Source organism: Sus scrofa, chromosome 7 (genome assembly GCF_000003025.6).
Source record: "Sus scrofa isolate TJ Tabasco breed Duroc chromosome 7, Sscrofa11.1, whole genome shotgun sequence".
In the NCBI taxonomy this organism is placed as follows: Eukaryota; Metazoa; Chordata; class Mammalia; order Artiodactyla; family Suidae; genus Sus; species Sus scrofa.
Window position 1 is genome coordinate 45,833,033 of NC_010449.5, and position 25,209 is coordinate 45,858,241.

The 25,209-nt window shown below is 41.9% G+C and overlaps 1 protein-coding gene across 10 annotated transcripts in view; it reads right to left on the minus strand.

Annotated features, from left to right (window-relative positions):
• Nucleotides 1-25,209, minus strand: part of PKHD1 (PKHD1, fibrocystin/polyductin) — a 477,788-nt gene that overhangs the window by 385,679 nt on the left and 66,900 nt on the right. For 9 of the 10 annotated variants that reach the window (XR_002345756.1, XM_021098821.1, XM_021098819.1 and 6 more), the window contains 7 exons: nt 22,476-22,606; nt 20,746-20,881; nt 16,521-16,716; nt 15,770-15,837; nt 12,167-13,759; nt 9,737-9,880; nt 4,583-4,802 (listed from right to left, as the gene is read on the minus strand). Coding sequence is in view for 9 of the 10 variants with exons in the window: in XM_021098821.1 (XP_020954480.1) it covers nt 4,583-4,802; nt 9,737-9,880; nt 12,167-13,759; nt 15,770-15,837; nt 16,521-16,716; nt 20,746-20,881; nt 22,476-22,606 (2,488 nt within the window). In the remaining variant the exon portion in view is untranslated. The remainder of the gene's footprint in view (nt 1-4,582; nt 4,803-9,736; nt 9,881-12,166; nt 13,760-15,769; nt 15,838-16,520; nt 16,717-20,745; nt 20,882-22,475; nt 22,607-25,209) is intronic. The other variant, XM_021098820.1, reaches the window with a different exon arrangement.

A 25,209-nucleotide genomic window follows, 5' to 3' on the forward strand; every position in this document is an offset into this window, starting at 1 on the left:
TCATTTCCAGTAGTTGATCTTCACTCACATGAGCAAGTTTTTTGTACTGACAGTGTGATGATATGGGATACAGACTTAAACTCAAAGAAAGGGACAGCCGACTTTCTTTACAACCTTTCTTGGTCTTGGGCTTTCACGTCCTCACCAGCCTTCTCCTGCCCTTTCTAGGCTCTTTGTCAGCAAAGGTTAGAGTGAAATGGGGCAAGTCACCACACCCTCCTTTCGTCAGCCTATAGCAATGCCCTCTAGCCCAGAGTGGGTTGCTCCATTTTACTAATGATTCCAGAAACACAATATAGACCACCTGCTATCTAAAGGATGCTCCAGATGACCCAGTCCCAGGGCAACTAAACAAAGCTCATTCCTTCAGCAAGTCTTCCAATAGATGGTATCTCTTCAAACTGTAACAAGAATCTCTGGCATTCCAGGATGTTCCAGGAGAAGAAAGTCTGTTCCCCAGATTCACAGGCCCAAGACAGAAGAAGCAGATGTCCCTGTGGGGCTCTTGATCTTCCCAGGAAAGACTAGTGACCATGGTGTGGAAGGGTTGACCTCCTCTTCCACCTCTGTGATGTCGAGCCTAGGCTCAGCTGCTGTGGCAGCCCTGATTTGGCCACTCATTGTCCTGGGTCTCCCCAGGAGACATCGGGCCACTTCCCAATGGGAAGAAAGTGGGAAAAAAAAAAACCATGTTCTTCTTGCTCTGAAAGGGTTAAAATTCCTTTCTGGTAGCTTAGACTTGTTTACAAACTTTAGCTCATATTTCTTGGAGTTTTTGTCCTTGATGATCTCACAAGCAATTTTTTTCATTAAAAAGCCATCAAGATGAGCAGAGACACCAGGATATCAAAAATAGACTAACATTTGCAATATTTCAAAGTTTCTTAATAATTACCATGCCATGTTTTCCACCACAATCACCTTACAAATCAAGGAATGCAGTTGAACAGATTTAAATATAGATATATGTGTACAGCTAGAGATGCACAGATACAGATGAACTAGATAGGCACACACACACACACACACACACACACACACACACACACACACATGCATGCACACAAATGTTTATTTTGAGAAAATGTGGTAAAGATATTTGGTCCAAATGACAGCAAAGAAAGTTCTAGAAACTGAGTCCCAATCTATTGCTCTTTCTGTGTGTCTTATCAGATCCAAAAGCAAGCAGGTAATCTCCTGTGTGGACACTATAGGATGGGCAATAAAAACACAAGCATTCATTCTCTCTCCCTTGCTTAGCCTGTGTCTCCTGTGTTTCAAATCTCCCGGACCAGCACATCCCGGCCAAGGCTCTTGTTGCTGATGCTGATGGCACAGCCTTGTGCTGAGGACCCTGTGAAGTTCAGCCTTGGGTTTCAGCCCTGACACTGCCCAGGCTTGACTGTGTGACTTTAGAAAGGTACTTAAGCTGCTCTTAGATTGGATTCTAAACTCCTGACTATGGGCTTCAGGCCTTGATACCTCTCAAGGTCACCTCGAGCTGCTCTCCTTCCTTCCTACTCTCTTCCTGACCTTCTGGCCTCTGACAGTTCATGAAACCTGATGGGTCCTTTGCACTTGCTGCCCCCACTGCCTGTCTCACCAGAATGACACGTGTCCTTAGTTCAGCTTGAAAGACGCTTCTTCAAGCCTCCTCCAAGCCAATCCATCAATCCCACTCCTGGACATCTATCCAGAGAAAACTGTAATTCAAAAAGATACATGCACCCCAATCTTCACTGCAGGGCTATTTGCAATAGTGAAGACGTGGAAGCAAACTAAATGTCCACTGACAGAGGAATGGATAAAGATGTGGTGTGTGCTTATGTATATACATATATATATGTGTGTATATATATAAAATCACTATATATGATGGAATATTACTCAGCCATTAAAAAGAATAGAAGTCAACCCTTTGCAGCACCATAGATGGAACTAGAGATTATCATACAAAGTGAAGTAAGCCAGACAGGGAAAGACAAATATCATATGAGATCACTTATTTGTGGAATCTAAAAAAAGATACAAAAGAACTTATTTACAAAACCGAAACAGGCTCACAGACACAGAAAACCAACACACGGTTATCAAAGGGAAAAGAGGGCCGGGGAGGGAAAAATTAGAAGCTTGGGCTATTTATATATATATATACACACACACATATATATACACACACACACACAATTATGTATAAAATAGATGAACAGCGAGGATGTACTATATAGCACAGGGAACTCTACTCAGTATCTTGTAATAATCTATAAGGGAGAAGGATCTGAAAAAGATTATACATATATATGCATATATATACACACATGTATGTATGTATAATTCAACATGTATATATAAGTGTATGTATAACTGAATCACTCTGTACACATGAAACAAATACATTGTAAATCAAATATAATTCAATTTTTAAATAATAATAACTAAATTTAAAATAAAAACAAAAACAAGAATCAAAAAAAAGTAGTCTCTATTGTTTTCTTCCACTTTATAGCCTTTATCACAACATGTTGTCATCTTGTTTATAGTCTGGCCTCCTCCTCTACCCTTAAGGACAGTGACTTTGCATCTTACTCACCAGCTCCTGGCACAGTACTTAGAACATAGGAAGCACTTGATAAATACTGGATGGATGGTTGGATAGATGGATGGATGGTTGGATGGATGGATGGACAGACCAGGCATATTTTTGCTGCAGATATGAATGTCTACCTTTGCCAAATGACATCAAATTCACAGTGGTAAGTAGGTGCATAAAGGATTTAATGGAAATGGGTTCCTTGCAAAGATCCTGGAAAGTAGTTCTTTGGGTTAACAAACATAAAATTAAGAGGAAAGGAACTGAGGTAAGCCATTTAGCACATGACTTTCCTAATGCCTTATGTATATTTTATGTGTTTTCTGGTTATTAAATTAATACACGTTCACTAAAAATTACATGAACATTCAAGAACATAAGTTACTCAAAAACATAAGCATTGTCATCCCTCCAACCCTCTAGGGATAGGCACCACCAGCATCAGCAACTACATCCTTCTGGCCTTTTTCCCAATCATGCTTTGTATGTGTGAGCAGACACGTGCCTATAAACACCATCAGGATTACACTGATGTGCTATTTTGTGACCTACCCCTTTCAGGCCTCAATATGTTGCCTTTCCCTCTTTGCTTAAATATTTTACATTGTGATTTTTCAAAGTTTCTTTGTGTATTATCAGTCAGATACCTTCTTCATTACTAAACGCTTGCTTCAACTGTTTTTGTTATTATACTTAAAACTTCACATGACGTATTTCTAAGTGCTTTCCCAAAGTCCTGGAAGTGAAATTACTGATCAGAATATGAGGAATTATGTTCTTAGAACACATTGTCCAATGATATTCATAGGCAAGAGCGAAAATGTCATTGGGTTCTGAGCACAGCTGCTTCAGTTACCTCCTGAGTGAAGGGCAGAGAAGAACTCCAAGGAACAGTTGGGGAATTAAGATAAAGTTGTCAGATTCCGGGGAGCCCAGAGTGGCTGACATATACGTGTTGGTACCCAGGAACTGTGAGCTGAGATCCAGGTTCCCCTGAGCACCACCACCAGCCCCCATTTCCTATGAGACCTGAGCATGGTTCTCGCTTCTCCTGAGAACAACCCCAAAGAGCCCACTCTTCCTCTAACTAAACCCAAATCCCTGGTGGCAAATGCACACCAAACACCGGCTGTCTCACGACATCAAAAATCCAACTGCCATGAACGGGGCTGGTTCTCACTTTCACTCTGGGTGACCTATCTTGTTTTGTTTTGTGTTTTAATGGGGAGATGGGCCTTCTTTAAATAACCAGATGTCTCCACTCTCTCTAGCTAAGGAATAAAGAAGGACACAGGGCTACCTTCAGCACTGAACTATCACCCTTCACGGAAAAGGAGATGCTTTCAGAAATGAAGAGCCTGCAGAGTGACTGGCATGGCCACCCTTTTTAAAAAAACCTGTTTAGAAAAGGAGATTTTACCTGGGAGGTTGTGGTATTTATGAGTGTGTGTGTGTGTGTGTGTGTGTGTGTGTGTGTGTTAAATTCAAAAAAATCCTTATAAGCTCATGGCTTCTAAATCCTAGCTCTACAGTCTTTCCTCCATGCCTGCCCCCTTTTTTTGAATAAACATCGTACAATCTGCTGGATTTCTCCCTGACTTTTTTTTTTTTTTTCCCCTCATACTTGTGAATCTGTTTGGAAAGAAAAGAAAAGGGAAGGGGGGAAGAGCCTTCTGTTTTTCATAATGTCTAATCTTTCTCCCCATTGGCATTCACCAGATGTTGCTTTGGATCGGAAGATAAATATTAAAATCTAAGCAAGAACAAAGCGGGCTGTTTACTGGGCAGATTTTTCAGATGTTCTCTTGAACACTTGAAAAGACGGGAGGTGCTTTGATATGCAGGCTGGCTGGAATCCACAATGGAAGGATCCCTCTGACCAGAGCCTTGGCCCTGGGGCTGTGTCCACCCAGCCTGAAGTTTCTGATAATTCTATCAATCCACCAGCCCTGCATCTGTGGGGAAGGTCAGAGAGGGAAAGGAAGGTGTTACCTGATGAGAAGGCCTGAGAGCGAAGGAAAGACTGACTCTGTCCAATGATCTTGGACAAAGAGGCATCTGGAACTCTCTCCGCACATGTAGAAGTAAGGCCATGATTCGGGCAGCCTTTCTGTCCCCACAGTGACCGTCAAATCGCACTGCACGTAGCTGCTGCTGGAGGCCACACAGTCCTCCTCCTCTAGCCTCAGGCCACACAGGAAAGCCAAGGACACTGCAAGGAATGGTCACCACTGGGTTAGGTAATAACCACAGAAAGAAGTGAAGTCCTGAAAGGGTTCCATAAGCCAAGTCCATGTGCCATCCCTTGACCGAGAGGAAAATAAAGTTACTCTTTGACTCTTCTTGAAAAATTTATTATGGATGTTCCCATCATGGCTCAGCGGTAAAGAACCCTAGTACCCATGAGGATGAGGGTTCGATCCCTGGCCTCACTCCATGGGTTAAGAATCTGGCATTGCCATGAGCTGTGGTGTAGTTTGCAGAGGCGGCTCAGATCTGGCGTTGCTGTGGCTGTGGTGCAGGCCAGCAGTTACAGCTCCGATTAGACCCCTAGCCTGGGAAATTCCATATGCTGCGGGTCCAGCTGTTACAGAAAAAAAAAAAAAAAGAAAAAAGAAAAAAAAAAGTATAAAGCATTTATAATACATACAGAAGAATATGTCATGTTTTTATAAAATATGAATCATCAGGATCAGAAAAACTCATGTGAATGCAAGAGAAAGGTCAGCCAACAAGAGGTCTAATACAGTTGAGACAGTCTCGAATCTGTGTGCTGTTTGCTAAGTCTCCCCTCTCCCTCCCTCTCCCTCCTTATTCTCAGACACAACCACTTGCATTTTTGAAATAGTTTTCTCACATGGGTTTGTATTCAAATAGGAGACTGTTGAGTTTTACTTCTTTTTGAACTTAATAAAATAGAATATATGGCATAATATTCTTGGACTTGCTTTCTTCACTCAATATTACATTTTTGAGACTTAGCCATATTACCATTCACAAAAGTTGTTCAAACATTTGCTCTGCTCTTCCACACTACATTGTGTGAAAGTACTACAATATATTTACCTATTTACCTATTTACAATATATTACCTTTTCAATAGGCACCTGCCTACACCACAGCCACAGCAATAGCAACATCAGATCCGAGCCATGTCTGCAACCTGCACCACAGCTCATGGCAACACCGGATCCTTGACCCACTGAGTGAGGCCAGGAATCAAACCCACATCCCCATGGGTGCTAGTCAGATTCGTTTCCACTGAGCCATGATGGGAACTCCTATGGGAATCTCTTGATAAACACAAGTTCTCCATTCTCATATAGTTATGGCTATTAACATTTTATAAAGAAAAAAAGCAAGGATTGGAAGCCCTTTGACCCTGAGGTCATGAGACACATGAAAAACATCAGCAGGGCAGCCTGGCAATAATCTTTAACAAGAAGATGAGCAAGTCTCTATCTAGGTGAGATGGTTGAGGAGTGGCTCTGCCTGAAAACACTAATAAAATAGAAAAGAAAAATTGTCTCTAGCCTTCTACCTCTGCACCTAGTGTGTTTGTGTAGGTGAGTAGCACATGTTATCAAGGACTGTGGGCTTGAAACTGACACCTGTCTACATCCCAGGGCTGCTACGAGGAGTGAGTGAGAAAAGTATGTGAGAGGGTTTCCATTATTCTCTCCTAAACTAATAGTACTGCTGTTGCTAGTGCATCCCAAAGCACCTACACACAGTAGGTTCTCGGTGACTGCATTCCTAAAGAGTTACAGCAATTAAAATACCTGGCAAGTAAGACTCTCAAATGGATAGGGGAAACAGGAGAACCTTCCAGTTAGTAAGCCCTAGGGCAAATCAAAACAGGCTTACCACCTATAAAATAATGAACTCATTATGGGTGGTTAGGTGGATGCAAATTGGCAAGGTGGATTATGAAAAGCGCCCAGCGCTGGGGATCAGAATCCATGCATTTTCCTCAAGGTTCTGCCACGAAATAGCCATGTGACCTTAATCACTTTAGCTTTTCATGCCTCGTGGAAAAGTCAAAGTTTCCATGAAGAAGTCATGTGGGATAATTCAAGAAATAGGTGCAGGAAACCAAAAGATCAAAGATCTTGCTGATTTTAAACAGAGTATTCATTTCACTGACAAGATGCTGTAGCAACTCATCATATGAAAAAATAAAATTCCTCTTTTGTTAGAAGTACAGTTTGGGGGAAAGCAAAGATAAGTGACACCAAAGGCAGCAAAAGGACTTTTTGAGAGATCCCGCTTTTCCTAGATTTTATTGACGTAGAGTTGATTTCAATATGATATTAGTTTCAAGTGTATAGCACATATATTTACAGATTATACTCCAGAATTTCAGAAGAGAAATGCCAAAATGTTTATTTGTTGGAAAGTTTCTGACTCATTAGTTCCCAAGAATTTGCATTTCTAACAAATTCCCAGGGGCTGCTGCTGTTACTGTTCCAGTAATAAAAATATTTTTTATAATTCTCAAGAATAATACTGAGAACCACTGGGTTGGAAGGACCAAAATTATTCAGCTTTCCCAAGGGCTGCCAGTTGATTAAGGTTGAAAAAAGTTGAGCAGGGAGTGTTAATGAGGTAAAAGGGGAGATTTTTCTGAGAAGGGCATTTGTGAAACTTGCAGGGGTTGCAAAGCCCCTGGTGAGAAATCTTTTAAAATATAACAGATTCTTAACGAAATCAGTACTATTCAATCCTATCTGAAAGCAGGGGAATTATGAGAATTTTCTTCAATTTCTGAGACACACCCCTTTGACAATCTGATGTGCATCATAAATCTACTTTCTAGGAAAAAAGTGCAGGAGTTCCCGCTGTGGTGCCAAATCTGACTGCAGCAGCTTGGGTCGCTTCGAAGGCATGGGTTTGATCTCAAGCCCAACACAGTGGGTTAAAGGATCTGGTGTTACCACACCTGTGGCATAGGTTGTGTCTGTGGCTCAGATTCAACCCCCAGGCTGGGAACTTCCATGTGCCGTGGGTGTGGCCATAAATTTTTTTTTTTTTTAAATGCACGATCATATACTCAAAAAGTTTTATCCAGTTTCAGGGGTTCAATTTCCATCCTGAATCTTAAGAAACCAGTGGAGTTAGATTTCACAAGTTCCTCTTCATCTTTAGACACTGTACTTAAAAGTCTTTTAAAAGACTTGTTTTTCAATAAAAGAGGAAAATAAGTCAAATTATTCATTTCCCTAGAGTAAATGAGTGGCCCTTGCACAATCAATGAGTGTTTGCTGTCACCTAGTGGCAATGGTAAGAGTTACAGCGTCCCCCTCATTTTCTCTTTAAAAATTAAGGAACTTTGAAGTCTTTTTCTAAATATAATCAAATCTTTAAAAATATAAAAATTTATATTATTCCTCTATTATGAGTTATAAAGCTTCCAATTACACAATTTATCTGATTCTGAAATGTAATTGGTTTTTATTTTGTACTTCTAGTTTAAGCTAAATGTCTTAAAATAACACCAAAAGGCTTCCAAAGTTGATTAATTTAAGCAGTGTCCACGTGAAACCCCAAGGGAAAAAAAAAACTGTAGCAGTATTTTTTAAATACTAGGACTTAGAAATGGGGAGTCTTGACTATGTTTCTACCATTTCCCAATTCCCTTATTTATTCTTTCATCAAATATTAATTTTGCACGTACCCTAAACCAGGACAGTTTTATGCACAGAAGTTAGAACGGAAAATGAAACAGCCATCTTAAACTTAAATTTTCTACTTCAGCCCAAGTTTCCTATTGTGGAATCTTAAGTGGAAGATATTTCTATAATGTTCTGCTTATATATATGATGATAATAGGAAACTTAATTTCTAGTATTTTGAACAAGGATTGTTCCCCCCGCCCTGCCCCGGCTCCTCTTTCTAGTCTGACAATGCAATAAATTTCCATCACAGCAGTATTATCCGTCATGGAATTTTTGTCCAAGCTTAGGTGAAGTGATACTTTTATCACTGTAAATCACTCACCCACATTCACGTTGCAGACATAAATTAGGACTATAATTTAAAGCATTATACAGAAAATATGTGTACAAATGGTTTTTACATGCACAGGTACAAGATCTATGACTATACAAACCAGGTAATCACCTGGCTTAGCTTGTCCTATCGTGATAATGGCAATTTCATGCCCTGAGACTTTTTTTTCTGAAGCTCAGTGGGTAATTATCACATGTTGTGAGCCCCATCATGGAACTATTGGAGCTTTGCACCTTCCATTCTAAACCCTCCACCCCACAAAGACAGGGCTTCCCATGCCACAATTTACATGATGGTTACAAAGCTTAAAGCAGTGAGAGACCGTGACATTTCACTGAGTAAGGGCTCAGGTAATTACCTGGACATTACAGAATCAGAGGATAATGTTAACGTTGGCCTTTTCTCCTATTAGAACATTCAAGATCTGAGCATCCTAAGCCAACAGGCAAGAGGTATCAGCTTGATGATTGAGTCCCTCCGCTAGTACTTCCAGAGGCAGACAGTTCAGCAGCCCCATCTCAGAACAAGACCCAGAGCCTATGTGCTGCATGATGCCTAGGCTGTCACTGAAACTAGTATCCACAACCCAGAAGCCACTTTTTCTACTACCATGTGACCCCAGTCAAGAACACAGGGGATACATTTTTCATAGCCATTAATAGGTCAAAAACTATTACAAAGCATTTTATAATAGGTGGTCCCCAAATCTGACTACCACTTTATTTATTTATTTATTTATTTACTTATTTACTTATTTATTTGTCTTTTGTCCTTTTAGGGCCGCACTTGCAGCATATGGAGGTTCCCAGGCTAGGGGTCCAATCAGAGCTGTAGCTGCCAGCCTACGTGCAAGAGCCACAGCAACGTGGGATCCTTAACCCACGGAGCAAGACCAGGGATCAAATCCCCATCCGCATGGATGCTAGTCGGGTTCGTTAACTGCTGAGCCACGATGGGAACTCCTCTCACTACCATTTTAGATGGAGAGTGGGGAATGTTTTACTCCCCAGCTCCAGGAACACAGAGGAAAATTAAGGATCAATACAGCATTAATTACCCCCCAAAATGGAGTTAATCAAAAAAGATCATGTTCATATACACTCTTTAAAAAATGAATCCAGCATTTTTACTGACCATCCAGGGGCGGAACCAAACAGCTGAAGGCAGACACTGTCGTGTTAGCCAAGACTTGGCAGGAAGCACCGCACAGGGCAGCTGAGATGTTCCCGGGGGAAAATCCTGCTCCAAACACATGCACAAGCCTTCCACCCAGACAGCCTTTAAAGACAAAATGACAAGTTCACGACTCTAGAGGCAAATCTCTCTTTCTTTACTCAAAACTCAAACCCATGCTCCCTTGCTGCCTGCTATTTTTTTTTTTTTAATTCCCTCCAGAGTCCACACAGTTGGCCTTGGATCCTGGTTTCCTCAATTTCTTTTCACTCATCTCTGAAGCCTGGAGACCCTGTTCTGTCAAATTCCAATCATATTCAACAACCTATTAAAAATGTAACAATTTGTATGCAGAAAAGTAATGCTTATTTATAGTTCTTAAACATTTTATCCAGAAGAGTATAAAATGAAAGTAAAACAGCCCCCAACTACTTTTCCTACTCCCCAGAAGTAGCCACATAGAGTTTCTTGTGACTCCTTCTAGAATTTTCGATCATCCTATATATATTATTTTACAACATTTCAAAGTTTTTTATATGATTCGCAATGTTGTACCAATTTTCTACAAAGTTTTTATTTAGAAGTAGAGATAAACATCATTCCAAGTCTGTATGTATAGATCTAGCTCATCATTTTAATTGCCACTTAGAATTTCACTATGTGAGTTGCCATAATTTATTGAGCAATTTTTCTATTGATTGAAATTTCCATACTTTCTCTTTTGCTATCATTAATGAGGCTGCAGTGAACTAGACACTTATATGAGTACAACTGGGGAAGTTCCTTAGATGTGGAATCAATGGGTCAAAGGGAAAGTAAATTTTTAGTGCAAATCTCTCTCCAAAATAATAGTGCCCTGGTTTACATGCCTACCTAACCATGTAGGAAGAGAGCCTGTCTGATGGGTAAAATTTTAACAGTTCTTAACAGACAACACATTTTGCTTCAGTCTGAGAACCAATAAAGGAAAACATCGGCTAAGATCTCAGATGTGCAGAGATCTCTGGTCCACACTGAGAGAGAGGTCCAGCTTCTGCCTGCACATCAAGGCCAGGTGGCACTTACACAGCCACCTGACACTTTTTCTGCTTGGGTGTATTTCATACCCCTGCTTTCTTACCATAAACATCATGAAATCTGAGGGATAGAAAAGGGAGATGTGGGGAGCACCCAGCCCAAAACCTTTTAGCAAATAAGGAAGCTGAGGCTTAAAAAAGTTCCCCAGCTTGGAGTTCCTGTTGTAGCTCAGTGGAAATGAATCTGACTAGCATCCATAAGGATGCAGGTTTGATCCCTGGCCTCGCTCAGTGGGTTAAGGATCTGGCGTTGCTGTGAGCTGTGGTGTAGATCACAGACGTGGCTCAGATCCCACATGGCTGTGGCTGTGGTGTAGGCCAACAACTACAGCTCCAATTCGACCCCTAGCCTGGGAACTTCCATATGCCATGGGTATGGTCCTAAAAAGACAAGACAAAAATAATAATAATAACAACAATAATAAAAAGTCCCCAGCTGGAGGTCCCTTGTGGCTCAGTGGGTTAAGGACCCAGCATTTTCACTGCTTCAGCTCGGGTTGCTGTTGTGGTACAGGTTCGATCCCTGGCCTAGGAACTTCTGCATTTCATGGGCATGGCCATCAAAAAAAAAAGAAAAAAATCCCCCAGTTAAGACAGAGACAGACTCAGGACCAAACCCCAATCCCCTAAGCATCCCACCCCGCTGAGGCTGGGCACACTGTTCTAAGAAGTATCTGGGTTCAGACTTCCTCAGTCTCAGATCCTGCTTCCATAATTTCCTCTAAACTTTCTGCATCACAATCATGTGTGAGCTTCTCAAGTGTAGTAAGACATGAAGGGAACAGAAACCCAAACCATCATCAGAAGAAAACAAGGCAAATGGTTGTATATCTAAAAGGGGAGAAAGTTCAACCAATGTCATCACACTGCGCAACTGGCCTGATCCTGGTGGAGTCTGAATTCGTCTGTGAAATAGTACAAAATGATAAAAATTAATCATATTTAATAAGTTTAAAATCATTCAAATTGGCATGTAGGTCTAAAAATAGATGAAGGCATTTATGCTCTACTTGATCAAATTATAAGCTCTTACAAATGGCCTTATTTCATTTAAAACGCAAATTAAAGCAGCTTAATGCATCAAATTAAAATACAATCAAACACTTAGAGAATAGGCACAATCTCCTGGATGAAAAACAAAGCCTCAGAAATGGAGCAGGACAAAGTGTGAGGAAGAAGCTCAGGCTGTCAGAGGCCAGCAGGCTTCTCTTGCCTTCTCTCCTTCAGGTGCATCTCCTGCCCCTTAGGGTAGTGACAGTAGCTGTTAACCCGCTGACAAAACAAGAGCTCTCTCTGCCTTCCCTGGTTGACTTACCAAAGTTCTCGGTCACTGCTGTAATGGTCACTCTGGACACCAACACCAGGTCTGATGAGGCCCAGCCTCTGGAGTGGTCATAACCTCGGACTTGGTACCGCCCAGCGGGAAGGGGCGGGGCCAGGCACTGGAGAACCGTATGGTTGCCAGAAACACCCACACAGGGGGACACCCCGATAAAAATGTCAACGTTCAAAGAGTCTGAGATCCCAGCTACCAGCAAGGTTAAGGTATCATCAGTGTGAGAAACAGAGAGCAGTTTGGGGGTGAAGGCATGGCTGTAATGTATGACGCCCACCTGGTATGAAAGACCATCTACCTCCAGGTCCAGAGCAACAGAGCCGCTCCCTGCAGGCACAGAGCACTGGATGAGATCAGAGCTGAGGTTCAGGGTCAGGCAGGCCTGCCGGCCAACAGAGACTAGGGTGGTGTTCCGTGCCCTCAGGGCTGTGCCCTCCATGGTCAAGAGGCCTCCACCATGCAGGCTGAAATTCTTGGGGAAATAATGAAACACTCGAGGCAAAATGTCAAAGTGTCTGGAAATGTTACCCGAACAAGCATACCCATATCTTGCATGGAAAATGGACAGAGAGTGGGGTCCTGGGGCCAAGTCACTTATCCAGCAGGCTATGTGGCTTGTATTAAAGAAAGTTACAGTGCAAAGCAGGAGATCATCCACCAACACCACTGGCGCTTTGGCTGTGATGCCTAACCTCTGACCCCTAATCAGCACTGTGGTCAGAGACCCACTGATGTTCACAGTCCAGGCATCCAGGACAGGGGTTGTCTCTTCACACAGGGAGAGGGTGCAGTTCCCCAGACACTCGCTAGGTAGCCCGTTAACCAGGACGGTGACGTTCAGGGTGAAGGAGGCACCAGGCAAGGGGTCATCCGACAGAGTGATCCGGCAGAGGACGGTCTGGTCCCCTAAACTCAAAATCACACAGGAGTAAGGACCCGAAAGGTCAACCTGAACGGACCTCCGGCTGGAGCTGAAAGCTGAGCCGATCACCGTGAGAACAGTGCCTCCACAAGTAGATCCGTGTGTTGGGGAAAGGGCTGTTATCTGAGGTGTCACCACAAATTTCTGGGACCCCGCAGGCAGGTCAGCAAACCCCATCTGCCTCTGCCGCACTTGGAGAGGATAGGTGCCTGCCTCCAAACTGCCAAGAGGAAAGGTGCATGCAGACAGGCTGGTGTTGCCCACGAGAAGCTGGGGCTCCAGATCGCAGCTCAAGCCTCCCAGGAGGACCACGGAGTCAGAGAGGTTATGTCCCTCCACGTAGAGCCTCAGGCTGTGATGCGTCATTTCCCCTCGTGTGGCAGTGACTACTGGTGTTGCCGCCTCTTCATACGTGAAGGTGAAGCCCCCCGCCACCAGGCTAGGCAGAGGTCGGTGCGGGGAGGGCTCACCGCCAGCCCAGACCTCCACGCGGGCTGGGACACCAGGCGGCAGGGGCGCCGGCGGGGTCTCACACCAGATGCTCCTCTCTGTTGAGTTCACGACCTCACAGGACCGGTTGCCCACCAGCACCTGAACCAAAGCTGAGTTCGGGCTGAACCCTCTTCCTGAGATGCTGAGGATGGTGCCACCTAAAGCATGAATGTTGAGAACAAAACTTACAGGCTGTTATTTCAGAACTAGGAACTCGTAGCACCCGTGTGAGCCCCAGCACGATGAAGGGGAAGGTCGCGTGTTCCTGCAATGATTTCATCTCATCCCATCAGTGTTAATTGTGTGATTTTGTCAGGAGTGAGATGGGCTGAAATTCACATGATAGCAAGACAATATAAATTGTCATAAAAGAAGAATTTTTATAACATTTAAGACAAACTTTTCAAGTACATGTACTTGAAAGATCCTAGAAACTCCCACTTCTATAAACTTGGATGCTAATGAAAAATCAAATTCCTTAAAGTGTTCTTGTCACCTGCTGTATTATCTTACATGTTAGTCTACATTATTCTATATATTAAGATGTAGAAAGAGTATATGTATATTCATCTATATGTACATACAACTTATATATTAATGAAAAATCAAATTCTTTAGTCTTCTTATCATCTGTCGTATTATCTATCCTGTTATTCCATATTATTCTATAGATTATTATGTAGTGTGTGTGTATATATATAGTTCTATATATAGTTAGCCTCCACACTGATGAAAAATCAGATTTGTTGATGTCTTCTACTTAACATCTATATTATTCTATATAATATTACAATATTCCATATATTATGTAGTCATATGTGTTTTGTCGGGGACATATCCAGAGGCACTGAAACATGGACACATGCTTAATGTCACTGCTGTATTTATAGGTCTTGTCTTGCCTTCTAGTTGAAAGACAATCAGATCCCACCTTCAGGACAGGGATGGGAACAACACACCCCTCGTCATTACCAAATCACTGGCAGAGCCAAGCAGCTTTAAAAAGGATTACACGCAGGAAATTATGTCCAGTCACTTGTGATAGAACATGATGGAGACTAATGTGAGAAAAAGAATGTGTGTGTGTGTGTGTGTGTGTGTGTGTGTGTGTGTGTGTGTGTGTGTGAATGACTGGGTCACTTTGCTGTATAGTAGAAACTGACAGTACACTGTAAATCAACTAGAATGGAAAATTTTTTTTTTTTTTTTTTTTTGTCTTTTTGTCTTTTGTTGTTGCTATTTCTTGGGCCGCTCCCGCGGCATATGGAGGTTCCCAGGCTAGGGGTTGAAATCGGAGCTGTAGCCACCGGCCTACGCCAGAGCCACAGCAATGCGGGATCCGAGCCGCGTCTGCAACCTACACCACAGCTCACGGCAACGCCGGATCGTTAACCCACTGAGCAAGGGCAGGGATCGAACCCGCAACCTCATGGTTCTTAGTCGGATTCGTTAACCACTGCACCACGACGGGAACTCCTGGAGAAAAATTTTTTAATTCTTTTTAAAAAAGGATTAGACTATGCTTGAAAAGAATAATGTACTATTTATACACTATCACAATGACGATCGCATGGAAATATGTAGCTTTCCTTTTTTTTCTGAAAATGAATGTTTTTTCTAGATTTCTCCTTGTGTCTGGTCCTTATATCTCCCATATTGGCATTTGTGTTTCTGGCTATGTCCACTCTTTCATCTACCTCCCCATAAAGTGTGAGGACATCAAAGAGTCATTCTTCTTCCCCTTGCACATGCAGTATTAGGAAGCTTTTCCCTGGTTTTCTACTGTTTTTTTTTTAAATCAAAATATAGTTGATCTACAAGATTGTGTTAGTTTTAGGTGTACAGAAAAGTGAGTCAGTTATATGTGCTCAAGATGCGCCACTTTTTAGATGTTTCAGACTCCTCCTACTAGAAAAAAAAACAAGAAAAAGAAAACCAGGCACATATCCTTCTCATAAAAATTCTTTCATTTCCTGAACTTACTGGGTTAAGGAATCCTGAGTTTTCCCACCCTCCAAAGTACACCACTCAGTTCCCAGGCCAGGGGAGAGCATCCCTCCCTGTAGCCCCACCTCTGGGCTCACCAGTTAACTAATCCAGGAACAAACTTAACATCCAAGGAGTAGACTTGCAGAATATATGCTAATGGTCACATCAGAGCCACTCACCCAGAAGGGACCCACAGCAAGGCTGGATGCTGAAGACTTCTGTGAGGTACTGGATGTGCAGGTCCACCCTGCAGAGAATGGGGAGGGGGTCCTGAAATAACTGAGAGTCAGAAAAAGAGATAAGAAGGCACAAGACAGCAGGGAAGCATGTACTGGGGAGAGGAGAAGAGAGAAGGGGGCTGATGGAGAGCAGGCATGAAGGGCACCATCAACCAGAGAAGAGGGGAAATGGTGGAGAAGAAAAGCTCTGTGGGACATTCTCCTGTGTCAGGAAAGCATGAAGACAACAATGTCGTAGAGTTTAGCTACTTTCTGGATTGAAGCATAGGAACTTTCAGAGGAATACTGGGCAGGGGGGCTTCAGGGCAGAGAAGACTGAGCACAGCTCGTGTGGTAAAGGAAGCCTTTTATTCACAGCTCAAGACACAATGTTATTAGAGGTCTTATTAAGCAGACTCCTCTCACATAGAGATGCCCCCTCCACCCTAGCCCAGCCAAGAGACATGACATCTCTGTTCCAGAAAGTTCTCCTTTCCCCAATTCATAAGCCAAAAACTTCCCCTGGACTGGTCTTGGGAGGAAACTGTCCTGTAGGGTCCCTAAGACTTGTTCAGCTGTTATGATTCTCACATGTTTATCCCTTAACTTCAAAAAAGCAGGGAAACAGAGAACTAAAGCAAAACCAGAATTGGTCGACTGAATCACTAGACCATTAAACAGACCCAGAATCAATAGAAAGACTCCACCTCACCCCTGTGCGCCAATGCGGACCCTGTTGATGGAGACTGAGATTCCGTGGAGCCCAGTGGGCAGCGGGGGCAGCACCACCTCCAGGCCCCAAGCCGTCCACGTAAGAACCTGAGCCTGGGTGTCCCCAATGTGGACCTCAGCATCCAGATCCGTGTAGTTGACTGGGAGCGCCATTCCAATGGAAAGGGTCTCACCTCCTGTGTTGAGAAGAACCCATCAGCCCCTGTGAAGTGGATTTGTGGCCTCAACAGCCTCCTATTCAAGTCTGAGACTTTCTTTAGTATGAAACATCTGGCCATCCCTGTCCAGAATATTCTAAATAAGAGTTTTAATGCCAACCTATTTTTTTCATGAAACTTCTAACTCTTTTCATGGAGCTCCAGCCTATAACCTCAAGGGCATAGAAAACAAAATTGTCAAGATGGTTGTATTCAAGAGGTGCTTACTTACCTCCGTGAAAAGACAAACCAAGAAGTCATTTAGAAAACAGATGCTGGGCTTCACAACCAGCAAACGGCACCCTATGTCCTCTGTTTTCAGCCTCCACATTTCTGAAGATAAAAGCCTAAAGCTCTGTCTTCAGTGTGCACCAAGCCTCATATCAATTTTTTAAAGTGTTCAGCACAGAGACTTTTCATGTACGTTATCCCATTCAACACTCACACTCTTCTGACAATATATGCAGGGCAGTTAGCAGGACTGGCATTTTGCTGTTAAGGAAACTCAGGCTCAGTAGCCTAGGTCTCAGACCTGCTTAATAGAAATGGGAAGGCCTGAGCCCAGTTCTGTGTCTCCATATCGTTTTAGCTGATTCGCGACTCTACTAAAACGCCATGTATACCACGGACACTTTAACTCAATTCATTTTACCTCAAATATTTATTGAGTATCAAGAGCACGACGACACAAAGGACACAAAATAAGTTAAACACAGACCCTGCCCTCAGAAACCCCCTCGAAGACAGCAAAATAGGTGCCAAAAAAGCCTCAGAACAGGATAAGCCATGAAGATGTAGAAATTAAGCAGTGGGGTTGTTCAAATTAGAGCAACAATCTGAATATCCAAAAAAAGGCCCTGTGGGCAAGATGGTGCTTGAAATTCAATTTGATGGATAAGTCCCAAGAGGAAGTGAGAGAGACTACAGGATTTACAAGCTGCTTCTAAAAACATCATCACTTTACCCAAAACCTTGCCTTTTGTAGCAATTTCTCATTTAATCCCCCAATGGCTTGGAGAGAAGAACAAAGAATTGGGTGACTTTCTGGAAGACCAGATACATGTGGATCCAAGTAAGGATTCTTTGGGAATAGGCCAAGTTGAAGGTGATTCACCTGAACATGAAGAAACTCAGTCCCAAGGAGTCTCTACTTAATTCAATGGAGGGAAAGAGTAGAGAACTAAAGCAAAGAGGAGGAAGAGGTGGAGACCTCCAAAGATTACTAAGCAAGGAAAGGATATGCCTCAAGCTATTCTTCCAGACCATGAGATCAACTCCCGAGAGCCAGAAATCAAGCTTGCAACAGCAGGAGTTGAAATAAATAGACTTAACTTTTCCTGTGTCTCAGTCCATCCACAAAGACACAGCTTGGGCTAAAGCATCTCTACAGCTCCTTTAGCCAAGCATGTTTGAGAACTACGACAGAGCTGGCATCTCTGGGATGGCACAACCAATTAGAGGAAGTGGCTTGGAAAATAAAAGTCAACGAGGGATTGTGGCACATTGAATGTGACTCTACATTCAAGCCCTTGCTCTGCTATTTAACTACCTTGTGACCTTGGGCAACACATTCTGGGCTCTCAAAGCCACGGAGTTTCATCAGTAAGAAGGGAGCAAAGCCCATCCCATGTGGTTTGTGATAAGGATAAACTTAGATGTCCTAGGACAGTCTCTGGTATAGTACTGCTCTCAAAGGCCTCAAAGAACTTCATTTTCTTCTTTGTTTCACATCTTTCTTACTTCTTCCCCTCTCCAACCTCCTTTCTACTGTGAAGTCTGAAGCTTCCATAAAGTATGAAGATTTCAGGGTTGACCAAAGCAAAGAGATGGCCACAAAGTGGCCTTAGCCCAGAATGAGATTTATATGGGTAGTGATTTGTCCATGGGTGGTGAAATCTCCCAGCAGGAGATCTTCCGGGGGCATCAATCTGAGATCACCACCCAGACAGGAGGAAAGCAAGAGAACTCCTAGGGGAGGGGGAGACGAGAGAGGAGCTTATGTGTCTCTTACATAATGAGTCACTCAGCATCCCAGTGGGTAGTTTCTGTGTCACAGGGTGGCTTTGAGTCCTTTAGAGCTCACCCCCCAGGCTGGTCTTATCTGTAGCTATCAAATGTTAAATTCAGTTTTGCAGGGTGTGTAGAGCAATCAGGCTCTAAAGGTTAAACATCTGCTTATCTGTGCTCTATGTAAAACAGCTGGGCATGTAAGAAGTTGAATTTGGCATTGACGGACTTTTCAGCTAATAGATCCCAGCATGCCCTAAAGATGGAAACAACATGGCGCCAATGTGCAGCAATCCTCTGGCTCATTTATACAACACTCAGTATCTGTCTGAACGATGGATTTCACTTCAACAGAGCCTTTATAGAGTGCTTGCTCTGTGTTAGTTCCTGGGCTAGGTACTTTTACCTACTTTATCTTCATTTTTCCTAATCACCTTGAGAGAACTGTTTCTACATAACAAGTGATGAAACTAAAGTTAAAGGAAGTTAAGTATCTTGCACAAGGAGAGGCTGAGTTGGGAGTTCTTCAGATCTGGTGCTGAGAGCAAAAGCCACACTAAAGGTCCCGCACATTAAATTCTTCCTCCTCCGTCCTCTGCCCCTCCTTCTCTTTCTTTGATTTCACCTCTACTTTATTATCATCAGCATCAATATCTCCTGGATGAAGCCATGTAGCCCTCCAACTTTCAAAAGAGACTTTCCCAGTAGGGCTCCACTCATTGTGGATTTTATAACATGTTTTCTTTATTCTGCCTGTAGAAAGATCTCAATGCAAGTGTAAATTCTGCAAATAATGTATCGTGTTGTATACATCAATAACATGAACTCCTTGGGCTCTTGGTCAATTGTCAAGCTAATCCTAGATGCCTTTGAGGCACTGATGCAAGGTATTTATTCTTTTCATTATAGGTGGGAAATTTTATTAAAAGCCAAAATCACTGAAATCTGAATAGAACACGGCACTCCCCCCTCCCTTTTCTACTTTGTTGGGAAGAATCTATACCACTAAGGAATTTTACACACTTTGGTCGCCTCAGGCAGCAAATTCTTCTTCTGCACTATCTGAGCTGAATAATATTGAGAAGCTAAAGGACACCTCCCTTTATTTATATACTCCTGAGCAATGGAAAATGAAAACAGTACCAGAAAAAATGAGTCCAAGGTGTTTCTTTGGGAAATTTTAATGGTCTTAAATAATAAGCCCTTGGATACAGCTGCCATAAACTCTGTCACCTGGCATCCAGATAACTAGAACAGTGCGTTACCTGCTACTTCTCCAAATCTATATGATGTGACATGATGATAAATTGCCATAATTCCATCCTGTCATAGCACCCAAATCATTAAAGAAAGATTAAATCATTTCATAAGATTAAATCATTTCATGCAGTTGGATGTTGAAGAACTCACCATATGTATATATCCAGGAGCAAGAATCCCTAGTTAATAAGAGGGTCTTTTTCTCTTAATCATATCAAATAACAGCTACAATACAGTCTGCTGCCCAAAATGCTATTTTACAGTAATCTATGAGTGGTTAAGTGTTTAGAATCTGCAACCAGACTGCTTGAGTTCAAATTTCCGCTCTGGTACTTACTACAGGTAACATCTTAGACAAGTTACTTCTTCTCACGATTCCTTAGTTTCCTAACCTGTAAACTGAGGCTAATAATTCTATAAATTAATGACAAGGATTATATTACATGTCCTTCTATTATTGGCACATAGTAGGAACACAATAAATATTTATTGAATTGTTACCTCTGAATTCCTATGGCATATTCATGATAGAAATGATCCCAATTTTACAGAGAGAAAAATAAAGGTAAGGAGATTTAGTCATTGATGGCAAAGATGAGAAAAATCAGTCTCCAGGTTTTCAAAAAAATAACTTCCATACAAAATATGACAATCTTTGATAAAATTAATAGGCTATTGTTTACCTTTTTATAGGATCAATGATCTAAAATAAAAAGATGCTGCAGTATCATGCATTTTTACCTGCTATGTTGCTCCTGTTTCTGCTCAGAGACACGATTACTGGATTTAAAGAGGAGACATATGTAAATGCCATGGGAAGAACCACAGAATGGTCCCCTCTGATCACAGTCACATTCACAATAGGTCCATCATTCCCCTGAAAATTTAATGTTTAAAATCAAAACTCTGTAAATGAGACTGACTTGAGCAAAGTCCATACAGAATTCAATTTTAAAATTTTTTCTTAAAGAATATATTTGCTGCTTTCAACTCTCTCTCTCTCACTCACACATACACACAGCAACAAGAGCTTAGAATAGGCAAGTGCAGCATCCAACAGGTTAAAGAGCAAATAAGAATGACTTGCAATTAACACACCAGTTGGTTTTGCAAAAGCATGGCAAATTCAAATAAACATTTATATCTAGCTAAACTAACCATCGAGTGTGAGAGTACTTTCAAACACTGAAGGACTCAGAAAACTTTCCTCCCACATTTTCTTCCTTGAGATATTTCTTAAGCCTATGGTCTCATAAAATAAACAATAACAAAAAAAGAGAAAGAAAGTCCAAGAAACAGTGGATTTACTCAAGAGAGCAGGCAAGAGAAACAGTAGGAATAAACCTGTGGAATAAACCTAGAAAACACCAAGTTAGAGTGAGGTGGGAGAATAGAGAGCTTCAAAAAGGTGGGGTGGGGGGACAACTGATATAATGAAATTTTTAAAACAGAAGATTTTTATTATAAAAAAGACATGTTAATAAAAATTAGAAACTCTAAGAAAAAAACAAACTACAAAAAATATTTATTGCCTTTATATATCTGTACTATTATTATTGGTCCATAGTAAGTATATGGTAAATATAAGAACTAAGAAATTTTGGAAATTATCTAAATGTCCAATAAAAGGAAATAAACAAATTACAACACAAACATATACTAGAACTGCATGCAGTTTATACATAAAAGCTAACATTTCATAATACTTGAATAACTGGATGAGATAAAAAATACATAATCAGAGGTCAAAGATTGTTCTCAACACTTTCTTCTTCCAGAGATCTTAATTGTTCAGCAGACAGCCTTCTTTGGGGGTCAAGGATGTGCTAGGAATGTTGATGGCTCTGAAGTGAACATCAAATAGGAAGTTCAAGCTCAGCTGTGGCATGGCTCTCACCCACAGCACCAGGGAGAGGCCTGTACCCAAACCTCTCATGCCACCTATGAGACAGCACCAATGGAAGAGGGATGGGAAAGCCAAAGGACTTGTTTCTCAGGGAAAGGGGAAGCAGTAGGGACTAACCAGGAAGCTATTTCATAAGGACCAGACATTCTAGAAGATTCCAAGTTCCACCAGTCCCTTCCATGCCAGAAAAAAAAATTGCCAATGAAAACTAAGTTATCTGTTTGCTTGAGAAAGAAGTGAGATTATATGTTTTGCAAACCAACACTCAGAATGTGCATTAGATAAATATATTTATTCTGTGGCATGAATACTCACTAAGAGTGTGGACTAGCACTGCCTGGTCATCTTCTTTTAAAAGAACTTCACTGATGCAAAATACAAGCCCCATTGGTGGAGTCAGCTTCCCATTTCATGGCAGAAATGCTTCCATGTAAGCAAGCCCTCATGATGAAAAGGTCTTGTAGGTTAACTTAGTTCTAAGAAATGATTTCTTGAGAACCTTATACTACATGTTAATAATGGTCATACACCCAGACAGAAGGAGATGCCAAAGGATTCCACTTACCAGGGGTGGAACCTTGCATTGAATTCTTTGTGAATTGCTTGTGGTGACATTGATGGTACAAGACTGGGATCCAAATAACACCAGGCTAACATCTTCCAAACTAGAGCCTTGAATGGTGGCCCAGAACCCTCCTGTAAAAAAAGCAGCATTTTCAGAGGAGACACACAGCCATATAGGCAGGCAAGAATGAATTATCCCACAAGAGAGATAAAATGAAGTAAAACCATGAAACTCCTTAGTCAAAACATAAGACATATTTGCAGCAATATGGATTATTATTAGACTAAGGGAGAGATTATCATACTAAGTTTATTTCCCTTAGAAAGAGAAAGACAAATACCATATGATATCACTTACATGTGGAATCTAAAATATAGCACAAGTCAACATAACTATGAAAAAAAAACAGACTCACAAACATAGAGAACAGACTTGTGGTTGCCAAGGGGAAGGGGAGTTGGGAGAGGGAAGGATTGGGAGTTTGGGATTAGCAAATGCAAACTATTATATATAGAATGAATAATCAACAAGGTCCTATTGTGTAGCACAGTATCCTATGCTACACACATTTCCTGTGATGACAATGTCCTGTGGCCATAATGGAAACCATAATGGAAAAGAATGTGCAGAAGAATGTATATGTGTGTATACATATATATGTATAACTGAATCACTTTGCTATATATCACAAATTAACAGCATTCTGAATCAACTATACTTTAATAAAATTTTTTTAAACACAAGCTATGCTCAAGCTGCAGGAAAAGACTGAAGTTAAGTATATAAACTACTAAATAAGATGGGAGATACAGTGACTAGAGGGCAGAGAGATAGAGTACCCTAGAGATATTTAAGAATAAAATATACAGCTATACCACTGTCATAAAACAGGGAAGTAAAGTAGATGGAGTCTGAAAACTTTTTCTGCTCTAGATATTTAAATATCATTTCTACTATTCTATAAAGCTTAATTTTTTCTGAGAAACCAGCATAAGAGAGCAAGTATAAGATGGTACAAAGAGCAGGGGACCCAGAATCAGGGTCATAGTCCGCTCTGCCACTTAGAGCAGACCATTGGCACTACTGTCCCTGAGATCACAGGTCCTCACCTCCTTCATCTTTAAATGACAGCCTGAGCTCTTAGAGCTTTGTGATCCTGGTTACCATGATGATGTAGAAGAGACTGACGGCATCACCCAATGCCATCAGGATTTCTCTACCGACCACTGAGAGGCAACCATAGAAACCCCCATCTCCTCACCAAGGATATCAGTAAGGGGAGAGAGAGGTGGTACCCATCACACAGATATCCTGGCCCACATCCCATTTGGAAGAGCACCCCCAATCCAGCTGACAGACAGGAAGCCCCCTTCTTGCTGATGAGGGCCATGATTCTGATCTGCCATCTCTCCAGAAGGGGATATAAGAGAGGCAATAAGGCCACCAGAGACACATACCCTTTGAGAGTGGGAAGAGGGTGCAGAAGCAAGGTTATCATCCCCACATGTGTCAAGGTGAGAAAGGGAACATGTACAACTTCATGAAAACTCTTCAGGAGGCATGTGACTGAGTGAACAATTACCCTGAAGTTAAATAGATAAACATGCCCTGAAGATTCCAGGTAAGACTACAATAGACCTCAAAGGCAAAGAGTAACAATGAAAAGGAGTAAATTTACAAGAGCAACATAAAAGATACAATAGCTGGAAACATTTTGACAAGAAAAAAATCAAGAATATGAAGAACTTTAAAGAAAGATTTGAAATGCTGCTGAGGAGCCTAACGGATGATTAAACTTAAGAAAAAAAAAAAAACTAAAGTAAATGTACAGAAAGATTGACCATCATAAGGTGGCATACCTTTCTAAGGTAAACCAAAATATCAATTATTTGTTATTTAAATTAGGAAAGCTAGTTTTAAAATTCAATGAAACACAAATGATAATGGCCAGAAAACAAAATTTTAAAATTAAAGGGGTCTTCTACCAGACATTGAAGTATCTTATACAACAACTATAACTGGGGAGATCAGGATGATGGAGTAGAAGGATGCCAGGTCTCCCCCGACCCATGAACACATCCAAAGGACAAAAATACATGCATGGGGAACAACTCTTGCTGAAAACAACCTGGAAGCTGGCAGAAAGGCTCTTCTACAACCAAAGCTGTAAGAAAGATCTGCACGAAAGGAAAGGAAGAGAAGCAATCAGGTCAGGACCTGCACCCCAGCAGGGGACACAGAAGAAAAAGGGGATATCACAGGGTCAGGGACCCTCCGTGGGGAGTCCGGGGTTCAAGCTACATATTGGGCACCCCAGGTCCAGGGTTTGACACCAGGATGATGAGTCTCCTTAACTGGTTTGAAAACCACTGGGACTTACAGGAGCACTGTACAAAAGCAAGACTCCACTTGTGCAGGGGGCATGTGCACTCTTGTTTTCTCTCAAAAAGCAAGGTGGAGGCAGCAGATTAAAAACTGCCTGCAGCTCTGACCATCTTTCCCTGATGGCCCCAGCACATTCCCCAGGCTACACAGAGCCCCCATTGCAGCCCCTCTTGCTCCAGCTCTGCTTGCCAATGGAGCAGAGATGCCCTTGCCCTCAAGGAGAGGGCATTAACTTGTGGGGGGTGGGGACCAGAGCCAGTTCAGACCCATCCCTGCCCCTGAGCAAAGAGAGGGCAGCCATTTCTGGAAAGCACATAGAAACTACATAAAATTAAAAGGCCATAAATAA